The sequence below is a fragment of the Phalaenopsis equestris genome, unplaced genomic scaffold (assembly GCF_001263595.1).
Source record: "Phalaenopsis equestris unplaced genomic scaffold, ASM126359v1 Scaffold000224, whole genome shotgun sequence".
Lineage (NCBI taxonomy): Eukaryota > Viridiplantae > Streptophyta > Magnoliopsida > Asparagales > Orchidaceae > Phalaenopsis > Phalaenopsis equestris.
Window position 1 is genome coordinate 5,401,696 of NW_018164666.1, and position 25,378 is coordinate 5,427,073.

At 32.3% G+C, this 25,378-nt stretch overlaps 1 protein-coding gene across 4 annotated transcripts; it reads right to left on the reverse strand.

The window, feature by feature from the left end:
- Positions 1 to 622: 622 nt before the first annotated feature.
- On the reverse strand, positions 623 to 16,930 carry LOC110023450 (zinc finger CCCH domain-containing protein 14-like). Of its 4 annotated transcripts, none has more exons than XM_020722876.1 (11): positions 16,682 to 16,927; positions 13,077 to 13,177; positions 12,764 to 12,923; positions 12,489 to 12,672; positions 12,202 to 12,300; positions 11,193 to 11,932; positions 11,008 to 11,116; positions 2,773 to 2,828; positions 1,828 to 1,934; positions 1,651 to 1,738; positions 623 to 1,303 (listed from the first exon to the last, which is right to left on the reverse strand). In XM_020722876.1, exons 1-11 carry the CDS (start codon positions 16,817 to 16,819, stop codon positions 1,085 to 1,087), a joined length of 2,001 nt encoding a protein of 666 aa, XP_020578535.1. In that variant the 5' UTR covers positions 16,820 to 16,927; the 3' UTR covers positions 623 to 1,084. The 4 variants fall into 4 exon arrangements, with proteins under 4 accessions (XP_020578535.1, XP_020578534.1, XP_020578536.1 ...); XM_020722875.1 differs by having other exon boundaries at positions 12,202 to 12,295; positions 12,382 to 12,672; XM_020722877.1 differs by lacking the exon at positions 12,202 to 12,300.
- Positions 16,931 to 25,378: the final 8,448 nt, after the last annotated feature.

Below are 25,378 nucleotides of genomic sequence, written 5' to 3' on the forward strand. Positions count from 1 at the left end.
TCCAAATCTTCTTTCAAGTCTACCTCCCTTTTAAATATAAGTCAAATCTAAAACATCTAATCTCATAACCGAATCATGGTAGACATTTAATGTGACCAAACCATCTAAGACAACTCTCTACTCTTATCCGCCACTAGAGCAACACCAACCTTCTCGCGTCTATATTTGTTTTGCATTTCGTCTCTTGACTGTAAAGTTACTCATCCACCTAAGCATTCCCATCTCAACAACACTTAACTTAATTTTATGCTTTCTTTTTTATAAGCCAATATTCTGCACCATAAAAACATTGGGAGACAGAGAAACAAAGAAATAAATTTTATTTACAGGATAGATGTAAATTACTTAATGATACAGAAAAACCAATCTGAATCCAATAAAAAACAAATATTTCTTATGGTCGAACATAATATATTTAAGTGGCATTTATGTACATACCATTCGATTCTTAACGTATTTACTCGCACACTTACAATTTAACATCACATCAAAATACCAGGATTGCTATTTTTTTAAAGGTGAAACACACATTTCATGCCTAAGGTGTTTAAAATGTAAATACATAAGAAAAGTTCCCTACATTTCAACATTTTAACAACTAAAAACATAGCACTATGATCCCCCCAATAAGCCTTCCAAAGTTGCATAATCTTATTCAAAAACAATAATCCAAGTAATTAAACATACTACACATGTTCATACTACCAAATCATTATTTCATGCTGAAATAAAACATTCATGCAAATTACACAACTTTATCATTTAATGATAAAAGTAAAATTCAAATTCATCTAAATACGCATTTCCTGATCAGAAGCTCCATCCGGTTGTGGAATGGCACGGGCTCGATAAAAAGCACAAGGCTTTAAATCATTACATGGAAAAGAAGCCGCGCGAGATTTGAACAATAATAAACTATTCATCCAAAATGTAATATATTTCTAGCATTTGTCCCAGAAACCTTTTGTCAAATAATAGCTGCTCTGAAAGACAATACTAATATAACCTCTTCAGTTTATATTTCCTAAACTATTATTGATACGCTTCTATCAAAGATTTCTGCATAAAATTTAATTTAGGAATCCTACCCCACAGAATTTGATGGTCCTCGTCCATTTGATGACGCGGTTAAAGAGCTCTCTCCGGCGGAGCTCGGGATACGCCGCCACTGAAGATGAGAACTTGTGGGTGGTTTCTGCACAGGAATCTTCCCGTAGGGCTGAGGATAAAATGGCTGTAGTTGCTTCAGAGCAGGCTGCGACGGAACCAAGAAATCTGGAGGAACTTCAGCTTTCCGAATAACCTTAGGGAGATGACAACACGGAATACGTCAACAAATATTCTTTGTTTGCATTCCGTTAATACAACTGTGTTTTCAGTTGGGGCATTTAAATACATACCACTCGATTCTTATGTATTTACATATTTAAAGACTGAAATTAACCTTTTTTACATTTATAACACCCAAATCTTTCGTACCACATAAAAAATATTACTATTTTAAGAAGTGATACATAGTGTCATCCATAGGTAAGGTGGCACATGTATAGATTAAAGTTAAGAAGTTTCATATGTAAATGCATAAGAATTGGGTGGTATCTATGTAAAACTTCCTTCTCAGTTAAGTTATTAACTTTGCCCAAATCATACCTTAAGAATCCGAGAGAAAAGGGAGGTGCCACTCAGGGAAATTGCCCTGTCAACTGACTCCTTATTTGCAAAAACAATGTATGCTGCACTGTAAACCAAGGAAACAACAGAAATGATTCTTTTTTATAATAAATATAACTAGGAAAACATCAATTTTCAAAAGAATAGAAATTATACCCTTTAGGCAAAGCGGTTACAGCATCAGTTAACATTATAACTTTAACAATAGTGCCGCACTTTCCAAAGTGTGAAACCAAAGATTCTTTTGTTGCAGCAAAATGTACCTGAGAAAATATGACGAAATCAACAATTTTTTTTTCAGAAGTATTTTATGGAAAATAAAATTATCACAGTAAACAAACCATGGAAGTAGCAAAACCTACCAAGAATATTGCATCTTACAATTGAAAGATAACTTATGCCTTACAAAAAAAGAAATAGGTATCATTGCAACGCTATATCTACTTCAAACTATGGTTTGTGTCAAAAGTTGTTGATTAACTATACCATAGGCCCATATCTGCGCCACATTTAAACTGCATTCTCCATAATGTTTTATTTAACAACGCCATGGTTTTATACTGCAAAACATAAAGATAATGCTTGCTGGCACGATTTTCTTTTCCTAAAGCACCATAGGAATCAATCATGTTTAGTTTTCGATGATTTCTTTCCTACTCCATCAATCAAACTGTATACAGATTACATGATATTTAGGATCCGAAATAAAACTATTCCAGCAAATCATGCACACTCCAAAATGTGGTATCTAATTATTGAGAAAATCACAACGTACAGTTTCAAGATTACTGTTCAATGCTCATCTTGGGTTCATGATTATCCAAAGATTATTTGTATGAAACCATTTCAGCAGATGAGAAGATTTCCTAAAACGAATTAATCTAGTATCTCAGTTCAACAAAATAATAATGACTAAGGTATGTTGCAACGCCACTGAAACAGTAAAATTATAGCGAGAAAGTCTGAAAAAAAAATGCTAAGGCAGATCAGACCACAATTTAGTCCCACAACATAATATTTATTTCTGCCATAATCCTTCATGGAAACTATTAGAATTCAAGGAATTGTATGCATGATTACAGTTAATTATGGAATGTGTACATTTGCCACAAGAACTGTCCTTGACTCCATAACTTCCTTGGATAGATTTTGCAAAACTGCATTAAGAAAAACTAGAATTAGAAAAACTTGTAACTTCATCAACTGAAAATTTAAATATGATAAAAGAGATTTGAGAACAGTGAGCCACAACCGGTGAACAAATAATATAGCTTAAGAAGACTGCTCAGAGCATGTTGAAAAGTGATTTCAGGTTCAGATTGAAGAAAATATGAAGACGTGTTAAAGAATAAGGCACAAACTCTCATAACTTTTTCATCACACATCTATCTTGAATAAGGTGCACAATGAACACAATGATAATGATGACTCACCTTAAGTACTTGATGCCACCAAACAAACAGACAAGAGAAGTATCTGTATGTTTGATCCCTATGGGAGGATGGTGAACTAATAAAAAAGCAAATGATGCTTGGAAAACTAGCAAGCAGGATTTAAATCATCAGCATCATTTTACAATTCCTCTTCGGCCATTCATCGTATTAAGTTCTACATGAGGTGTTAACACAAGTTTGTGCAAATATTTTTGCACAACTTTTAATCATATAATCTTGGCTACATCATATCCTTTCATGAAATACTTGATTCAATCTTAATTGCATGGCAGTTTGACTATCACATCAGTTTACAGTATTTATTTCTTTGTTCTTAAGTTCATCTAGCAACCTTTCAATCACATATCTTCCTTTCTTGCCTCCATAGAAGGAATATATTCCAAATCTGCAGTTCATAAGGCAAAAATAAATTGCAAACTTTCCTTCCAGCTCACAATCTTTCCAAATGCCAAGAAAAAGTAAACCAATCAATGATCTTTTATCCAGCCCCAACACGATCAAAATCTACAAACCCTGCAATTTGCTCTTTTTGTCCTAGTCCTATTTTCATAAGTAGGACCAACATCAATTAACAGATCACAATTCCTTTACCCTGCAGTTTTTCAACAAGTTGAGATATTCTAATCTTTTCCGGTGATTCCATTTTCTCATGCATATTTTGTCTCCAAAAAACACTCATCATTATTCATTCGTTCTTTATATGATCTCAGTTCATTTAGCAATCATGCAGCGGCGACAGGAACAAAAAGAGGCAAATCAACAAAACTAAGTGCTTTAGGTGCCGTTTCCCATTCAATTCTTACTGGATTGTACTTTCCCAAGTCAGTTAAATCTTCCTGAGTAGCAGCTTCTCCCTGATGATCACAAATACTATCATTTCTGCTATCAACTCACCTATATTTGATTTGTATCAACTTTACAACATCCTGTGTGTTAAACGTGGTAACCTGATCAATTTTCCAATTTTCAAATTTGATCAATCTACCTCTAATACTGACACCTCAAACTCCTTCGATTTCTTTTTCTTATTTGTTTCTGTTGATGCTTAAAATGAAATAAAAAAGAGAGATAACTAATTAAATTAGAACCCTAACAACTCCCGCCCCGTAATTGTTCCTACTGTTTCATTCAGTTCGCATAGCATAATTCACGGAGCCCTTGTTCCCTGCCTGAGTCTCTCGCAAAACTGCACGCTCCATTTTCTTCTTGGACGAAAACCTAAATCCCTGATTTGGTTCCTCTCCTCCCCCTAATTCGATTCACCTAACTCTCTATCTATCACGTCCAATTCTTCTCTCTCCTCTTTCTACCCTGCCAGAAAACCTCTCCTGCCCTTCTTCCTCTCATGCTCAAAACCTTCGCAGTACAGTCGTGATTCGACTGCTGGAAAACAACTCCGAGACTGCAGCATGCAACCACAACTGAAACTCCATACTTTCTACTCCTTTCCCGCACCTCCCGTTTCCCGCAAAACCTTCCTCATCCAACCAAAAATGCGTCATACAAGGTCTCCCTCTTCAATTGGAACAAAAACCCTATCTTCTCCTAAAAAATCTCACTGTTGCTTCTCTCCACATTTTTCACCTGTAATTCTCGCATGCCTCCCACTGAAAATGAAAACCCACCCAGCAAATCGTTTCCCTGAGGCAAATGTGCTTCTGGAGGCTTCTTTGAGAGGTCTTCAGAGGCGTTGCTGTCTGCCAGCTTGCATGAATCTCCGTACCATCAACCGTGCGTGCTAGGAGATAGTTCGCGGCCTTTCGGACGTCTGTGGATGCTCTGTGGAGTGTTGGAGCACCAAAAAGTGATGAAGGGATCACTACAATCGGCACCTTTGCAGATTCTTGTTGTAAAAGTTGTGGATGTCACTAGCTCTCAGGATTACAAAGAAGTAGGACTCATACAGGACAAGGGTTTTGTTATAAAGGCGAGCAAGAGCATTGTCCGAGTTCTGTGCAAGGCACTGAAGGTCATTTAGAGTTGCATTCTTGTCCCCTCAAGGAAAGCTATACAGATGATACCTAGTCCTTGGCATGTCAAAATAAAAACGTAACCACCAATGTAAAACACAACTGGCAAACGCACTAAGTTGGAAAAGGAGCTCCTCAAGTTAATTTTGAAATATCAAAAAGTTATTGTCAAACGAGATGCAGGGGTTGACTGGTTCGAACTCCCCATTTCCCCTCTCTACTACACAACCTGCGACCGAAATTCTAGTGATTCTTCCCTGTTCAGGCAATACAATTGCGACCAGGGGGCAAGAGAGGAAAGCAACAACGAGATTATGGCATACAGAGCTTGTCCTCCACCTCGTCTCCACACAAAGACTGTAATGAATCCACCTAATTTTACCCAAAACTGAGAATTTCTTTCCCCAATTTAATATTTTCGTTATTATTATATGTTATATATTTGTATAAAAATGATCAGAAAGTTGACTTGCCGTCACCTCGCCGATCTTATTTCGTCGATCGTCAACATCTCCGATTTCGCTCAAAAAAGGTATAAAAATGGGGCGATGGAGCAAGCAATTTATATATATATATATATATATATATATGTATCATGATGAGCAACAAAAGCAAGAATTTAAAATTCCTTTTATAATAAGAAAAGCCAAAACAAATGATTATAGATATTTGATATATATATATATATCCATTTGATATATATCCATTTGAGGAAGCGCAGGAATCCATCCTTGGGAATTAAGTGTCATTCAGGGAAATCGAGGGTTCATTAGGAAAATTTTTATAAAAAATAGAAATTTTCAGATACCCATCCGGGAAAACATGAATACATGTTCTTGAGAATTAAGTCTAGTTCAAGAAAAATAAGGTACCGCTTAGGAAAATGCTTACTTGCAATTTGAAACTATTTTGCAAGTACATTGAAAGCATGTTGCATCTTTTAAGACCGCGGGTTAAATACACATTTTATTTCCTAGTCATAGTGTCTCACGAGGCTGACCAGCGAGTCTTTTAAGACAGTAGAGAATGCTGACATTCTCGTGATGCCTCCTAACAGGGTTGATGCCAGATGATTGCCAAATGTTTGTGTGATTTAAACTTACAAATAATTTAAAATTTTTAAATTTTTGAACTTAAAAAAATAACATAAAATATGAATCATTTAAATTTTAAAAATATTTTGAAAGTTCGAGCTTTAAAAATTTAGGCTCTTATGGTTCAAAAATATTTTGTATCTAGGCTTTTAATTTTTAGCCTCCTAAGGTTTAAAAAATATTAAAATTTTGGGCTTTTGAAATATAGACTCCCAGAGCTTAAGAAATATAATATTTGGGCTTTTAAATTTAAGCTCATAAGACTTGAACAAATTTTAAATTAAGCATTTCATAGTTAGCTCCTAGGGTTTGAAAATCAATTCAAAATTTTGTTTTCGAACTTGGACTCCGTGGGATGAAAAATAATTCAAAAATTGGGCTTTTGAAACTTTAGAGTATCACTACTAGATTCGCAATACACTCGCTAATAAACAGAAGGTGGTCCCTCTTAAAGCTCAAACATGTAATCTTACATACACTCCAATAAGATAATATCCAAATAAAAATTTATCGTTGAAAATAGCTTTAAGGTATTCAAAGCTTATACAAACTTCATGGGTATTCCTCAAGTCAAATGAAATGTCTTAAAACTTTGAAGTGTAGTTTTGAGACTTCTGTGAATGATAAGTTAGACACCACTTAGTTATATGTGTTTTAAAATATTTATAAATGTGAGTCTAAGTATGCACAATCTCAAAATCTTACATGCGTCTTTTACTGTAAATTTCATATTAAGTTCATAATTTAAAGAATGTGCAAGTCTTCAAAATTTATTAAATTATTTAAGTTATTCAAATATATGAAATTTAAATCTCGCATGTGCTCTGTCAAACTAATTAAATGTTTAAACTTAAATGGTTTGAAAATGTTGCGCGGATCAAAGCTAAATTTACACTCAACTGTTTTTTGCTTTAATAAGCATGCAAAATTATGAGAAAATCTATAATTGTTCCAAAGTTAAAACTCCTTATATTTTGAAATCAAATTCAAGACATATTATGCAAGTTTTTAATCGGGCCTCCCTATCTAGAGTGCAAAGTTGTAAGTCTCACCCAACAACTTTGATCCTCCTCACAGGGACTAAAGCTGGCAAGTTTAATAAATTTAACAATAAACATCCAAATCATAAATATAAGAATTTGCAAGTCCAAATCACCTAGTTCGATCCTCCCCCCGAAAAGAACAGGAGTCGACCAAACTTATATCTTAAAAAGCCTAAATTAGCAAACTCAACTGCACTTCAATATAAAAATTTTAAATGTTTAAATTCACGATGATTGCCGAGTAAAAAGAAGATTCAACCGGATGGGTCAAAGTTTAACTCAATTTTCAAATCAAGTTATCAAAATAATAAATCAAGAAATTTAAAGTAAAATCAATTACCTAAAGACCTAAAGCAAGGAAATCAAATCTTCCAAATTAAAATCAATCGATAAAAAATTAAAGCAAGTTCTGTCTACACTCCGCAACAGTTTTTCGAGGGTGACAAATTTCTGATTGACTTCAGCTCATAAAGAGTAAATGTCATGGAGTGTACTACTATATTCACACTCAAAGTAATTTCATGCCACTAAGAATGTAGTCTCAGTCACCTATATTACCGTCAAAAGAGCACCAAGAAATAGCGGTTACGACCAAAACCTTTCGGTCGAGTGGTTGCTTTCAAATGACACCATTATATTATGATTACAATCATAGTATGCATGTTATCCAACGATTTTCTATCCTTAGAGTGGTAAATCATGAGGATACAATAGATTGATACAAAACATCTGTCAACTAAGCTCGCCTTAAATTTGTCCTCTAAGACAAACTTCCACCTCATATCTATAAGAGTCCCTTGGATGACATAAACTCATGTTTGTTGATAAGATTTTTTCAGTCAGGTTGGGTCGACTATCTTTGTTAACTAAGTAGATCAGAAACCACAACAACCCGAGATAACGAAATTATTGGATCTTGATTGAGTTCGTCATCTTTCTCCCACCATCTGCTTTAAGCTCCAAGTGATAAATTTTACCACTTAAAATGTATGTTTGTTGGAATTATATGTTGATTATTCTTGTTAAATGACCAGCCTTAATTAAAAATGTTCTCATATTATCGAGAGTGTCAATTAATCATAGTGCTTGCTCATATTGGAAACCTCGAACCTCGGATCAATAAGACCTCACAAAATGAGGGTGAAATCTCTGGATAGTTTCTTATCTACAATTCAATCTTCAATCTGAAAATATTGACACTCAAAACTCTCTCAAAAAAACAAAAACAAAAAAACAGTCCAGGGTACAATCAAAGCCCACAATTTCCATCTCAGTGGCATTCAAAAGTGTTTGAACCTCTTCTATTAGTAGAGTTCATCAAGCAAATTTAGTCCAACAAAATGTGCATAAAATTTAGGCGATAAACTCAAAATCATGATAACATGATCCCCTTCGTCACCTTGACAACAAGATTATCTAAATCAATGACAATTTTATTGATATAATTTATGTTATCCTCTATGCTCCAAATAATTTCCTTCATCGTGAATTCAATTTTGCTAGTTCCTCGTCATGTATATCTTATAAGTTTAACCAAAAACCTACAACAACCATATTTTGCAAGTTCCTCTTCATATATATCTTATACTTTTAACCAAATTGTTATAGCATTCATTTCTTAATCAACCTCACAAAACACCTTGCCATTCAAATGCACACCAAATTATTAAAACGCTAACACCATAATCTCGGCCTTTCATTTGTGACAAAAGAATTTGGCCAATTTCTTTTCCCTTCGAAAGCTTTAGCTACTTTCATTCGAACAAGCATGGCTCTGATCCATTTCCTCCAAATCGAAAATACATCTCACCATCTTTCAATTTTAACTTTAGAAACCCCCATTCTTCGTATATCCCTAAAGTCTGATGCCATGCCAATTTTCCTCAGGTGGAGAAAAAAAAAAAAAAAGAGCAATCCAAAAGATTTCTCAATTTGGACAAGTAAAAAAGAGAGGAGAGATAATGTTCATCCTTGAATGAGATTTTGGAGTTAGACGCAAAAAGAAGAGAGCAAAGATGAGAAGGGGTTTCCACCGAGAAATGGTGTTTGGAGTTTGCCTAAGCAGAAGTCTTCTTCCTTGGGCCACAAGATTTCCCTGTTACAAGTTTCTTCTTCAAGCTTCAGATGTGTTCTTCCTTTATTGAATTCTTTCAATCAAGTCTTTAGTTATGATTAAGAAAAGGCCTGCTAGCTTCACAAATCTGAAAATTAGAACAGCGAGAGGTTCATAAGAGTTATTGAATTACATAACAACTAAGTATCCCCATGAATGTAGACACTCACCATGCTAAACATGATCCTCATTTTGTTCTTCATGGTTTTTTGGAGTTCTTTTTGTTACTATTTTAATCACTCTCTTATATAGTTACTACTCTTTGTTTCTCAAAACAAAAAGATGGTTTTGAATTAGTTTATACGATAGCAAAACTGGCCTATACACAATTCAATAAAATATTCTTTCAAATGTTTATGATATTCTCTTATCTACTCATTGGTCAAACAACTTCAATATCACTCATAACTCTTTGAATTTGGATAGATATCTCATTTAAACATAAAGCATAGCCTTTATCCATCATCTTCAAAAATAACTGGGCTTTAATTTTTGCACCAATACATACTTAAATAATATATTCATCATGTTATTTTAAATAATTTTTTTTTCTTTAAATGTCTCACTCAATAATTTCTCAAAATAGCATAAATATGATGAATCATCTCATGACGATCTTGTTGGAACCTATATATGTCCATTCAAATCATTACTGCAAATTAACCAACCTTTATTATGCTGGATATTGTAGCAGTTCATTCAAGTCTTTCAAAAACTAATTTATAGATTTTCTTTTCAATCAAACTTATTAGCAACAGGATGGCATCCTCATCAATAAGAAAGTAAACTAATTGGTTTTGTATTGGTTTATGTATCATGCCCTGGTAAATCATTGCCAACAAACCATAATCGATTTAAATCGTGGAGCCGCCTTAGCTGATGACATTCTACAAACCTACAGCTGTCATTTCTCACTGCAATGGGTATAATCATAAAATCTCAATTTAAGGTTTGGCAAAATAAAAAAAGAAACACTTATTCATCAACTGAAGGCATTGTTCTTCCATCGCTAGCAACCTATAGTCTGTCAGGCTTCGCATGTGATGTAAATGAATAAATGTTAAGACAACTAAAATTAAAATAAGTTGACTGTCCTAGTTATATGACAGGCTCGATTGTATGACAACAGTTAAACTAAGGCTAACCACAAAAACAACCCATTCTTATTTTCCCAGGGTTATTTCCAAAGCAATAAGCTGCTCTTCTCTTAAATACAATGACACCACTTACTATCGAATATCTATCTTCCTGGTGATTCACTTCAAATTATTACACTCCTCAAGGAATAAGCACGCAGCACTTGACAAGGCGCAATTAAATCATGCAAAGGGAAACACAGTCTGATGTAATAAGTAACTCCACTAGTTTCTCGAAAATGTTCAAGAAACCATAAAAATACTGGTAATACTTACATAAAGAAGACACTGATTGATAAAAGTTTTTTTCTGATAAGAATTTCACCCTGATGAATATTTTTAAGAGAAAAGAAATACATTAAATCTGATCTTTTAATCATAATGTTAACTTGCAGGAAAGAATAAAAGCATATTTTTAACTTGCAAGAAGCAATTATTTGAACTTCAAAAATCAAAGAAATCTCTATGCGTGCATAATCAGCAAAGAAGATAAAGTCAGGATTATGAATCTTTCTAGTTTGAAAACCTGAAGATTTTTGTTTTCCACCATCGGTGCTCAGTACGACCTGATTTGAACGAAGCTTGAGCATATCCATTTCAATCTGACGAAGTCTTGATTTAACAGCAAGAACATCCTACAAAAAACACATAGTGCAAAGTAAAAGATAGCAAGAAAAAAGGGAATGTGGGTTGCTGGCAAGAAAGCCTTACTTCTTGCACAGGCTTCTTGTTGGCATTCCCACCATCTACTATACTCTGAGATTTAGAATTAACTGGCAGCGTTGTGCTGACAGGAACCAGATTTTCCAAAGGTAAAGGCACTGAATTATTTGTCACTTGAGATTTAAAAACTACAGTGGCTTTGCAGTCTGGCCCAGGATTTATTAAATCAATCTTAGCATCAGATGCAACCAATTTATCAGCTACTCTAGCAAACTTGTTCACGCTTTGTTCACGGTTCTGCTTGACAAGAAATGACTGTCGTTGATGCTGAGAATAACCTTTGTCTTGAATAAAATTCTCCTTGCTGGATGAGCCATTGTTGCTGTTAAGCTCACACATATGTCCCTTCCTTTTTAATGTGCTTGCTTCTACCATTTTATCTGAAGTTCTACAATCACCAGAAAGTTTAACAGTTTCTGCATCACCTCTATCAATGGTATAAGATTGTTTATTAAAGTTGCTAATTGCGCTAGCTACAGTTGAAAACCCTGTCAACCTGGGATTTTGATATTCTTCTAGAAGTTCTAGCTTTCCAGTATCAATTAAATCAAGATGACCACGTTGCTCTTCTTTAATTGGTATCTTATCTTCTACACAAGGCTTTCCTAATCTATCCCAAACATTGCCTCGTAAACGAGCTGTTTGATACGACAAATCATTCATGGCAGTTGAAGGCAGCCTTGCTTCAGAAAAATCTCTACTGGATGAAGGCCTTAATTGATGCTCTTCTGCAGAAGAAATGTGCAGAAGATTCAAATTAGAGTCATTATGAACCATGGGCAAAGGCACAGAAATCAAAAATCAAACTTGAACAAAGAAGAAACAGTGCCCAGATTATTTCATATGTGAACAAGTGGCAAGGTTAAAGGACGTTCACAAACTAACAGTGAGATTACCCTACCCAATCATCAAAATTGTCCGGATAAAACATTCCAGCAAAACAATCAAGCAGTTAGTAACTAACAAGTCACAACAAAAGTTAAGAATAAGTTCTTGCCTGCAATAACAGATCGCAAACATATTGCAGTTTGTTCTGTCTTAGGTTCTGGGAGGCATTGAGAAGGTACAGTACTGGAATCACTTTTTAGTATCTGTACTATAATATGGAATGATGCAGTTAGACTCATTGTTTCTACAAATAGTCTGACAAACTAAGACAAAAGGCTTAATCTTCAACCTTCCGGTTTGGAAGTTCATTACGCAAAGACTGCTTCCCAACAGATAAAACTTCATGAGAGCACGTAATTGAAGATGAAATATTTTTTGCATCTGCAGTGAAATTACCATTATTTGAACCGGACCTCTTTTGAAGAGCAATCTCTTGTACATTCAACCTCTCCGTATTTACTGCAAGTGAACGTTTATCTAAATTAGGGGAACAAGGCCGGAGTCTCTCCATCATTTGGGAAGGTTTAAAGTTGTTTGAAGTTGTGTGACATGATGGCTGTTCCGATGATCCATTCTTATCCTGCAAAGTCAGCAATTGGTAAGTGCCATCAAAATACTAATAAAGTGTTTGATGTTTACTTGAATTAAAAGTCTTAAGATCAAATGGCTACCTTCGATAACGAAACTGATTGAGCATCATGGTCTGCAAGTATGCTCTTTTTATAGTCCCTGTCCAAACTGTTACTATGATTATTTGTTGCTTTGACTTCTAGATTAGAGAGGTTCGGAGTCGCCTTTGAAATGAATTCTTGGGAAAGATAATCCCAAAGCCTACGCAAAATGAAGCTTAGAATTATAAATTAAAAATCTTTGAGGACACTTATAAGTGAAAAAAATAAGGACAACATGAGATCAATAGCTTCTTTTGATGAGAGAAGAAATTGCCAAACCAATTAGAATCAAAGGTCGGGAGTAAAAAAATACCAAGCTACAAATGTCCCGCTCTGCTCCCCTAAAAATGCCTGTAGGTCATCACGTGCTTGATTCTGATGCTTGCCATTACAAACAAGAACTACAATGTAATCCTGAATAGTAAACATAAAAATGCCAATAACATCATATTCAAGTCACAACTACAGTAAAGGCAAATCAATTCAACGAAGGAAAACGGCTTGTCCAAAACTTAAATACCAACAGGAGAGTAAAAGAAAATAATATAAAACTTTTATGCTTCGGACATTTCAGGAGAAAATAAAAAATAAAAAGTTGTAGCAAATTATTGCTAGAAAGCACCAGTAAAACAAATTAGGAGTTACATGATTCAATATTCAATTAATGCAATGCTAAGTTATTTAGAATAATTGGCGTTCGGTTTGATGTTATCTATGGCATTGAGAAAATTTAAATAACAATAATAGCTAAAATTGGGGTAATAAAAACAGCAGACAAATTGAATGTTATCTAGCTATGAAGCACAGACACTTGAGACAGCACTGACATGCTACGACACGTGTCCAACACGCAACAAACTGTGTCTAAAGTAAATTGGGATTCTAACATGGTAACGACGCGACATTGAAAGAACACAATCGGGGGACACATGAAGTGAGAGTGGGATGCAACAAGTCAAGAAATAAAACTTCATGTAAAAAAAAACAAAAATGAAATGCTCCACTCTATTCGCTTGGTAGAATGATTGTCGTCTAATTTAGGGTTTAGGGAGTCTGAAGGTTGAATAAAATCATAAAAGTTAAGTGAAATATCAAGTCTTAAGAAAATCTTCAAATACTTAAAATTTATTAATCACTCAAAAAAAATTTGAAGATCATTGTATAAAATTTTTAAAAAATGTTCAATAGTTTATTATGTAATTTAATATATTCATAATTCAACAAATAAAAAAATTTATCCATGGCGTCTCGTGTCCTACTTTTTACAATTATGTCAAATCACTATATTCATTTTGTGTTTGGGTCCATAATCGTACTTCATATTAATCTTGATTACCATAATTTTGATGTCTTAAAAATATTGGGGAAAAAAGAAATATTGTAATGAACGTTTATTATGTTAAATAAAATTGCATTCTTTAAAATAGCATTAAATTAAATTTATTACAGTTGAAAGATAGAATTATTCTTTAAATGGCATCACTAAGAGAGAGAGAGAGAGATGGAGAGACGTATGCAATTAGTGGTGAAATTAGTCAGCTGTTGTAGATGGAGCTCGCATCACTTAAATTTGTTTTAAATCTTCTTATAGCCATGTATGGTATGCAAGTTTCACCAATAAATTCTCTTATGGCTAATTATATATGTTCTCCACCCATAAATTTGAGATAAATTGTTTCACCCCTCTTAGTTTAAATCATAGTCCCACCACTGAATGTGATAAGTAGAAGTTAATATTATTAGCAGAAAAAATGGTAATGTACATAAATAACTACAACATTCTATCAAGCACAAGATATAAAAATGATAAAAAAGGCTGTGTAATAAAGAGAAAACAACTAAATTAAACTTTTAAGGATAAAATGAACTAAAAAATACCAAATTAGAAGAGAATTATTTTTATCCAATGTGTGCCAAATTGCTTCCTCAACATGTTCTTGCATTTGCAACGGGTGTCCATTAAAAGTTCAAACCCAATAAAAAGTGACCAACAAATGTTGGAATCATGACTTAAGTGGAGGACTGGCAAGTATTTAAATTTAAGACTTTCATCTCCCTAAAATTTTTAGAAATTATTATAAGAATGATTATTAAATTAAATATATAATTAATACTGAATTATTATTAATTTTTTAAGCTAATGGGGCAAAATTTTTTGGGCATTGCAGGAGATTAAAGAGTTTGATAAAATCAAAGGGTGTCGAGTGCCCCCTATAACCACCCTCTGGTTCCAGCATTTTGACCAACATGATCATAGAAGTGAAAAAAGAAAGCTCTTATTTTAGGTTGTTGCATTATATAGATCTTATGTTCACACAACCTATCTCATACCCACGTCCTCAAATATTTAGTCATTATAAACGCAACTAAATTTCATGAACCAAACAATCCGTTTATCCACATGTAACAACACATGTTATGGCATTCCTTCTGTAGAATTGAAAAAAAAAAAGACTAATATATCTCAACACTATCAAAACAAACAAGAAAGCACCTAATAGTATTGTTGATCTAAACAAGAGAAAAATAGAATAACTAAACCAAGCAAGCAAGCTCAACACCAGTAGCATAGGTGCAAAATAGTTTTAAGACAAGGGCTCGTTATCCACCAAAAAGAAGAAATTAAAAATCCCATTAATAATCATTCATCATTAATCTCATATTGAAGGTTTTCAAACTTCCAGCAAGTGGAGGACAGCAGCATATCAAATGAGAAGACCAAAGTAAAGTTAGAACCCTAACCTCAATTTTGATTCTAATTTGCAATTCCAAGAGATCTAATGTAAGGATGCATGGGGTGATTGCAAAGTTACATGAAAGAAAATTATAAAATATACAGGTTAAGAGGAAGCTAGAAGCATCAAAAAGTGTCCTATCAGGACAGATTGCCACAATATAAAACCATACGATCTTCATGTAGCCATTAAGCTGTCAATTTTTGGGTAAGGAAAAGATCATCTACTATCCTCGCTAGGAATATCATATTTCTTAGCCTGAATGATGATTATAAACTTTACTAGTTTTGGGGATCAAATGGATATCTACTTAAAATTCAAAATGTGTCAAAAGTCAAAAGTTTGTTATTCTCTCCTCTTCCCATAAAAGTGAGTTAGTGCAAGCCCCATATATCATTAAATTTTAATTCTGGTATACAAATATTTATTTGTTCTCTATCTCTAGTATAGTCAGCCCTCTATCACACCTCACACACCCTCCTACCAGTGGTTCAATACAAGGAGAAATAATTTAAGTAAGATAGATTCAATCAGCAATAAAGGATCCACATCAAATCCTCTCATCGAGCCAACAAGATATAGCGTTCTAAACCAAACCCTAGCTCTCCGAAATCTCTTTCATATCACGTTAGGTAGGCCAAGTTACCCTCATTCATCCAAAATAAAACACTAGTAATTCAATCCTAACACCATCCGAGGGAACAAAGCCACTATATCTAAACACAGCGTCTCTCAAAACGTTCATCAATATCAACCCACGAATCCAAAGCTTAAACTAGGAAGGTTAAACCCATGCCATCATTGTAAGTTTGGTTCACTCATCACACAGCACATAAGAATAAAAAACAATCCAAAAAATTAAAAGACGAAGAAAAATAACTCGTCAAGCTATAAGCTCTCCACAATCCAGAATAGCAACAACAGTAGCACATCAACGCCTACGGCAAGATCAAAAGCAACATCGGCAGCCAGCGAGTAAGCAAAAAAAACATCCGTAACATCACCGAATCAACCGAAGCACTAATGACTAGAATGCAAGGACAGCTAAAGGCCAACAAAAAAAAAATTCAATCCCGTAGTCCAGAATTTCACCAATAAACGAATAAACCGTCAAATAACACAGATAAAAAATGATCGCAACTCCATTGGATCCGGAGAGAGCTCGAATTAGATAAAGTAATACCGCTAGGACGTCGTCGGAATAATCTCCGAGGAACTCCCATAGCTTCTTACAGATCGCCTCCCGCAACCTCACCGCTTCTGGAGACCTCCTATCCATCCTCAACGATATCGGCTCCGACGAGAACAAGCTTTCCCCCATCCCCTCACCGCCGCCTACCCCGCCGGAATCTGTGTTTCAAGAGAGGGAGGAGGGAGAAGAAACAGCGACTGGGATTTATCTAAAGCCCAGAGCCACATGGGCAGGAGACGGTCTTCCGAAACGTATTGGAACGAGCCATATAGAATCGGACGGCTGTAGATCGATTTTATGGTTAACGAGAGGCAACGCCGTGATTCGTGTAGCAGGAAGAACATCATGGTCGTTCAATTGATGGATCAGGATAGATACGCGGGAAAGTGGAACGCCTCACTCAGGCTCGCGGGCACGTTTTGCGTTGCTGTGAAATTGCGGGCCAACTTTATGGTTTTTAGAGCAATGCGAAAATCGGATCAAGACAGGTTGAGGTCAGGCGTAAACGAGTCGAATTCGAGCCTTTAGATTGAATTAGGGCTAGTTAGTTTTATCGAATTAGAGTTTAACTCTACGAGCTCGTGAGCTGGCGAGCAAGAAGACAAATAAAAAATTTTATTTAATATAATATTAAAAATATTATTTTTTAATATTTTTAATATTTTAAAGATAAAATTTTTAATTCTAATATATTTTGAATATAATTTATACTAAACCTTTTTAAAAGAGCCGGCTCACAAGCTTGAGCCGGTTTACGAGTTAGCTTGACTCACTTACACCCCTAGCTAGGTTGAACTGGAGATTTAAATATATGAGGTAATAAATATTTAAATTATTTTAATATAATTTAAATAATAAAAAATTATAAGTTTTTTCTAATATTTTGAACAAGATTATAAATATAAATTTAATACGTGATATTTTCTTTATGTTTAATTTAAATATTTTTTCTACTCCTCCGATTAAAATCAAAATATTAAAATTTGACAATATTTGAACAGATTGGCTCTTTAGAAACTAGACCAAACCGATTCTTTAGGAACTGAATTGGTTCATCAGTTCGTCGTTTTGACCCTCGTTCTAACCGATTTAATCCTAATTTTATGTAAAAATGATTATAAGTTTGTACTGAACTGACCAAATTACTAGTTTATGATTGGACCAGTCGAAACAACTAGTTCAATCTGATGTTTAAAACCATGCTTTTTTAGACGTGATCGCAAGGGTGAGTTTGGGTTTCTTTGGGTGATTGGAGATTTTTAAGATGGTGTAAAATTGTTGGTCCAATGTGGAAAATAATTTTGTTTTTAAAATTTTCTTGTGTAATAAAAATAGAAAAAAGCTTATTGATAGTTTTCTTATGATTATCATATTTTATTAGATTTAGTCGCAAAATAATGCTTTCTATCATAACAAATTTCAAATAATAATAATAATACATGCCTACCTGAGTAATTTGGGCTACAAAGCAATGAAAAAATTATTTCAAACATTTTTTATGGTCAGGACAGATCTTTGTCTGCTTTGTGTTTCAGATCGCTACCACAGTTCTATTTGAAGAACATATTAATTGTTATTTTCTAAAAATTAAGGTGTGGTTTTTTTTTTTTTTCCATCACAAGTATACAACCAGCTTTTTAAAAAACTACAACTTAATTTTAAGTTTAACAAAAAAAAAATAGTAGTTATTAAGTTTGGGGGTGCTCACATGCAATTCTAATAGTAATTAAAGCTCTCAATTATTAAGAAAGGGCGCATCTCAACTCACCATTAGCTATGAATTTCATTTATGGGTTCATCGATTTCAAATAATCTATTAAATTTTAAAATAGGTACATGAAAAATTTCACATTATATAAAGTTTGATATATTGACTAATGTACTATTTGATCAAGGTAAGAGAAAAAATACAGTCACCCATTATGAAAATGATGGTTGTAGAAAATGAGATATTATTATTGCTCAATTTATTCCCTTCACATATTTATTATTCAAGTCCAAATGAAAAGTATTCATTTGTATAATCAAATGCTTCTTCACAAATTAAATATAAAAGTAATAATATATTGTTTTAAAATAATTGAATTTCTCTATGATGACACTTTTTTTATCTCCCTCTTTTTCTCTGTATGGGTACCAAAAGTTTTGATGCTCGGGACTCTTCACATTTTGTTTGTTTTGTTTGTTGAGAGATATCTAATGGTCAAATTTGTAGAAGCACATCTTTCTATTTGGGCAATTGTATGCAATGTGCTCAAAATTGTGATACTTGAAACACTTCTTGGCTATGATAGATTTAGGAGTGTTGGTAGTTTTCAACTTTTCTCCACTCTGCACGGTTCTCCTCTAGTGGGGTCAGCTTGGGTGCTATATTGGGTGTAAACTTGTTGCTTGATCATGGTATTGAATTGTGTTTGTAGGGGGTGGCAGTTATTTAATGACATTATTATCTCTCAACCTTTAAAGCTAAGGTATGTACATCGAGTAAGAACCAATATGGCTACAGCTACACCAAACCTCAGTCCTTCAAGAAGCATCGCTATTGTGTGCTCCCTTGGTTCCACCAACTCATATTTCAAAATGAGTTATGCAAACTAGCTATGCACTCCTCCATAAAAGAATATCTCCAATGTAAGTGGTGTGGTTTTATGAACTTTTTTTGTCGCTAATACAAAGTGAAGATATTTGCATTACATCTCTTTTTCATTCTAGAATATATAGTAATTTTACTTTTTTTCCTACTGATATAGGCACTTCAAGTTCTACCACAATAAGGAAATACTATTCCTAAACTAAATAACAACTAGTGTGAGTCTTGTGTCAAGTGGAACGTTCTTAGACTCAAATACATGCTCCATCGTCTGGAGCACTCGATGAACTTATCTAGATCCATGTGAATGTCAAAGTCCAGTAGATCAAACTTCATTCTAAAATACTGGCTTTTTTCTAATATTTCATGAAAAATTATTAGCGTATCAATTCTTCATCATTAAAAATTATATAATGGAAGGGATCAGTTTCTCCTCTCTATCTAGCAAGTCATCGTTGTGACTATGAGTGACCTCACTAGTTTCTCTTCTCTCATGGATGACAAGCCTCTATTATATTTGGAGGATTTTTTCATTGTATGTCCTATGTAGTGAGTTCTTGGACATCTCGCTAAGTGTTTCTTCTTTGTGGCATGACATTCCTTTTTCTAGGTCAACTTTTTGACAGATGTAGAATTGATTAAAAATTAAAGTTGGTCGGGAGCTCAGTTGTTAGTGGTAGATTTCACTGTCAAATTTGGTGAAGATAAGAATGTTAGATTTTAAAATTTTAGGGTATGGACAAATAATTACAGTTGAAATGATTTGGCTACGATGGAAATTTTTTTTCTTGGAAATTTAGATTGGTTAAGAAAGATAAAACCTTTAAAAATTTAGGGTTGGTCAGGTTCTGATCCAAGATGATATCATTCTAGGGCTTCTAAAAGGTGTTTGAGAAGTGATTGTAGGGACTTAGTTTTGGAAGGGTATGAAAAGGATGATAAGGGTGATCGAGCACATTTAAGAAGGGATAAGTGACAAAATCTATTGTTGGATAGCAATTTGAGATGTTCGGTGGTTTTCCTTTCTAAAAACAATAAGGTGAACAACAAAAATAAAGTCCAATCAACTGAATGGGTGAGCTAACGAGGCATGTAAAGAGAAACAACCAAGACAACAACACAACAATAATAAAAAATAGAAAAATAAACAAACAAACATACCACATAATCTAGAACCTTGCACTAACTCAAGTTAACGATAAACAAACAATGCGCAAAAATAACTTATAGGAGAGATTAAAATTTAGTCCAAGATTTTGAATAAATATCAATTCAAAAGATTTAATTTATTCAAAATAGTTGAAGTTTAATAACGGTGCGATTATAACAACCATTCGACCAAATAAACCATAAGAGAAACAAATAAGCATTAAATCATCAATAAAACCTAAAATATCCAAACACAAAAATGAAAAAAAAATGAGAAAAATCAAAATACAACAAAACTCTACCCAAAGTTAACAAAAAGAATTATAAATAATTTGAACAAAATCCACAAAAATCAATAATATAATCAGATAAATTTTCTTAAATTTTTAATTTCTATTTTCATATATGACCATCTAATGAATATTACGAATAATCAAATCTATAGGAGGAAATTTATTTTTAAATATTCTAGAATTCCTTTTATGTCGTATGTAATATGTAGTAATTTGCAAAGCAAGAAGATAAAATCTTTTCTGCATTTTATCAAAAATATTCTCATAGTGATATAAAATTTAAAAAATATTAGAGAGTGCAATAGGAATACATTTTTTAAAATGATTGTGAGAAAACTGACATTTAAAAATGAGATGATCATGATTTTAATATTAATAGAACATAAAACACAAAGATTATTAATATTTATACCTCTTAAAATAAAAAATCACATGTTTTAAAAACTTTATAAATAATCTTTAAAGTAAGAAAAGCAAATTTTATAGCAAATCCTTTAAGCTAAGAAAGAATCATATAAATAGAAATACACAAACTTATGTGGTAAATATTAGCACTTTTTCAAATATGAAAATAATCTTGAGATATAGAAATATTACTAATATCATTAATAAATAATTCATGGGCATTTATAAAATGATCAAGGTTCTAACTACTATTACTAAGACATCATAGATTTTAGCATTAATAAAAAGAATTAACTAAGTAAAAATAATATCACCAAATTTCTATTTTAAAGATGAATCATTAAACTAATGGTCATAAAAGAAGAGTAATTAACCATTCGGGATAACATAAAAAGTTATTATGTCTGATCCTTTTAGTAATATTAATTGAATCTTTTCAAAAAGGAAAAGCTTTAAAGTGAGAATTATTCAAAATTGAACCATAATGATTAAAACATGATTTAGATAAAAGAAAATTAAAATTATAGAATTATCAAATAATTTTGTACTTGCACATCATATCAATGGTATCCAAAGAAGATAGCTCAATACCACCACAATGCTTAGGCATGTTAACTTTATACCAAGCAAAAGTATGAAAATTCTTCCTATTATTATTGTTATGAAAAAAGTTAAAGATTATAGAAGATATTTTCTTTCTCAAGCCTTTAGAAAAAAACATAGAATAAAACATTAGAATGAAATCAATAATATAAATAACTCTAAATCATAAATTTAATTAACAATAGCAGTAGCAAATAAAATTTTTTGCTTTCAATCCGCCAACCAAATATTAATTTTATTCATAAACAAATGACAATCAATAATGATAAATTTGAAATGTTTAATGGCATTACCAAGGCACTTCCATGGAAGATGTTTAATAGCAAAACCACATATAGAAAATATATTATTTTGAGAAGATGCATCCACGGATTTAGAGAGAGCAATATCAGATTTGGATTCATTTATGTAAAGATTGGTAACTTTACTGAAAGTATTTAACATCTTGGTAGCTAAAGTAATAAAAAGAATACCAGGTTTACCAAAATTAAAATATCATCAGTATAAATTAAATGGGATATATTAATCATTTTCTACACTAGTTATGGTCAAACATAACAAAGAGTGAATCCATAATGATAAAAAAAGATAAGATAAAAATGACAACATTTTCTTAAACTAAAAGAAGTGGAAAAATTACATTTTAATTTACTATTAAGAATGATAGAAAAATTAATTTTTGTCATGCAAACATAAATCCATTTTATGAAAATAAGAGGAAAACCAATCATTTCCATCCTATCAAATAAGAAATTTATACTCACTTTATCAAAAACTTTGGCAATATCCACGTTAGCATAAAACTACTTAGAAGAATTATTAGAATCAAAAGAATAAAATAATTCATTAATAAAGATGATATTATTAGCAATACCATAACATTTTATATAAGCAGTTTTGGCCAGATGAATAATATTAGGAAGAATAACTTTTAATTTTTCAATTAAAAGTAAATGAAAAACTTTATAAATAGCATTGCATAATGATAAAGGCCTGAAGTTATAAAGTAATTTAGCATAAGCAATTTTAGGAATAACAACAATGACAGTATATTTTACCTTATAAGGTAATTTGGTAGTATGAAAAAAAAAACTTAATAGCAACATTACAATCTTCCCCAATACTGTGCTAATTTTCCTTTAAGTTTTTGGAAGTACATTTATCAAATCCAAAAGCTATATTAGAAGCAACAGAGAAAAAGGCACGCTTAATATCATTATAAAAAAAACTCTTAATAAAAAATTCAAAGTCATTCTCAAAAACTTTGTTGTTAATAGAAAAGTTATCACTTAAAAATAATATTCTTACAATTATTATTAAGAAAATAAGATAAAAGAGATAGCTACTTTAAGATCATCTTGGTTATGAATATAATCATTTTTAGCCAAAATTTCTTTAATAAAGTTAGAATTATATCTAACTTTAGCTCTTTGAAACAAAAAATGAACATCATCCTCGCCCTTAAATAACCAAGTATATTTGGCTCTTTGTTTAGCCCATTTATATTCACAAGTAGTATCATTAGAGATACTATTTTGTAAGTAAGATGAATAAGCCAGAAGTTCTTTTGATGGAGGACTAATATCACATTAAAAAAAAATGATATTATTTCTATTTTTAAGTTCAACTACGTGTTTACATAAAATATTGTAAGAATTACAAAGCCAAATTTAAGAGCTTGATTAACATGATGAAGTTTATTGCAAAGAGAAAAAATAGGATCCCCTTTAATAGGCATGTTCCAAGCAGTGATAATAACTTAAATAAAATTAGGTAAAAGAGTCACAAAGTTCTTAAACAAAAATCTAAAATGTCAAATAAATGTATTTCCGAAAAAAATTGTGATCGGGTGATGATCAAAAGAATAATCATTTAAAACTTCAAACAAAGACTTAGAAAAACTATTAATGTAAAAGAATTACAAACAGTTCTATCTAGAAGACATCTAATAGGATTATTTAGTTGATTATTAAACCAACAGAAAAGAATGACCAAATTTTTGAAGCTCAGTAAGACTAGCATTAAAATGTAATTATTAAAATCAAAAAATTGACTCGGATGGGTAGGAGAACCACCCACCTTCTCATTAATATTCCTAATTCAATTAAAATCTTCAAATAACGACTAAGGATTGCACATATTATCTGTAACAGAAATAATAGCCCCAAAGTCTTTTTATATTTGTAGCACAGTTATCCACATAAATAGCAGTAATAAAGAACTTAATAGTAGAAGAAATAGTAATCTAATGATGAATAAATTGGGGATAATAGCAAAAAAAGAAAAATTCAAAATGTCCAAATTTCACTTAATCTAGATTCTACCATTTTCAAAGTAATAAAATTATCCACACAAACTTCATTTGAAAAAAAAAAATTAAATTGCTTTAAAGAAGTGGTATCAGAGATGGTAGAATAGAATAATTTGGTTTCTAAAAGACAGAGAAAATCAAACTTGTTATCTTTCAAATGATTTTTACAATCCATAATTCAAGCTTCACTATTGAGCTCTCTAATATTCCAAACAACCAATCTTGGATAAAACATATGAAAATAAAATAAAGTGTCAAAAATAGCAAAAGGAAAAATCATTTTGATCTACCTTTATTTACCCTCAAAGAAAAAGGATTACAAGAAGAAGTTATACTTATATACTAGGTCATATTTAAATTATTGCGAAGGAAATATTATTAGAATCTGAACCATTTACCAAAGAACATACATTACTAGCAACATTTCCAACATTATACACAAAATTAACAACAAGGATGTTAATATTAGAAATAAAGGCATAACATCCAACTGCATACAAATATCATTAGCAACACTATTATCCAAAATAATGGTAGAGTTACCATTGACTTCAAATTTAACTTGAGTAAAAGTGATAACTGGTAAAACATAAGTAGTATTAGCTGAAGATTTATTATTAGTAGTAGTAACATTAATAGGGAAGTTAAGATCAGGGCAATCTTCGAAAGAAATTAACATTGGTATTGTTAACTTGAAAAGATCAAAAAGTATTCACAAATTTACTATGATTCCTTTGATTTCCAAAGGCATTAGTATTTATGTTATAGTTATTTCCCTATTTAAAGGAATAACGACATTTTCAATACGAAAAGAAGATTTAGGACAGTTAGAGCGGTTATAGGTAATTGAAGAACATACCTTACAAGGAATAGGATTTCATTCATAAATAATAGGACTAACTATATATTTATCCTTAGCAACAAGAGTTATGAATCAGGTGAAATTGAATCCACGTTAACATGGATGTTTACTCTAGCAAAGGTTAAACAAGAACCTTTTGCAGTCAATGAATCCACTGCTAATGAGATACTGATCTTACTTACTATTTTCAAAAAACCATTTTCTTACCAACAAAAAAATCTAAATATAAGGAAATTTAACCCATATAGGGACTTCTTTAAAATTTTCCCTGACTCGTAAAAAATCATGAGACCATTTTTTAAAAAGAAAAGAATTACCCCCTATAAACCAAGGTTCTCCAGAGAAAACCATCTAGCCTTTTTCATTGGGGGTAAAGCCCCAATAACCTAAAGAGAACCAAAATGAAAGTAATGGAAGATGAAAGAATGACAGAAAACTTCCTTGAGAAAGAGAAAAAGAATTTCTTCAAGGAAAC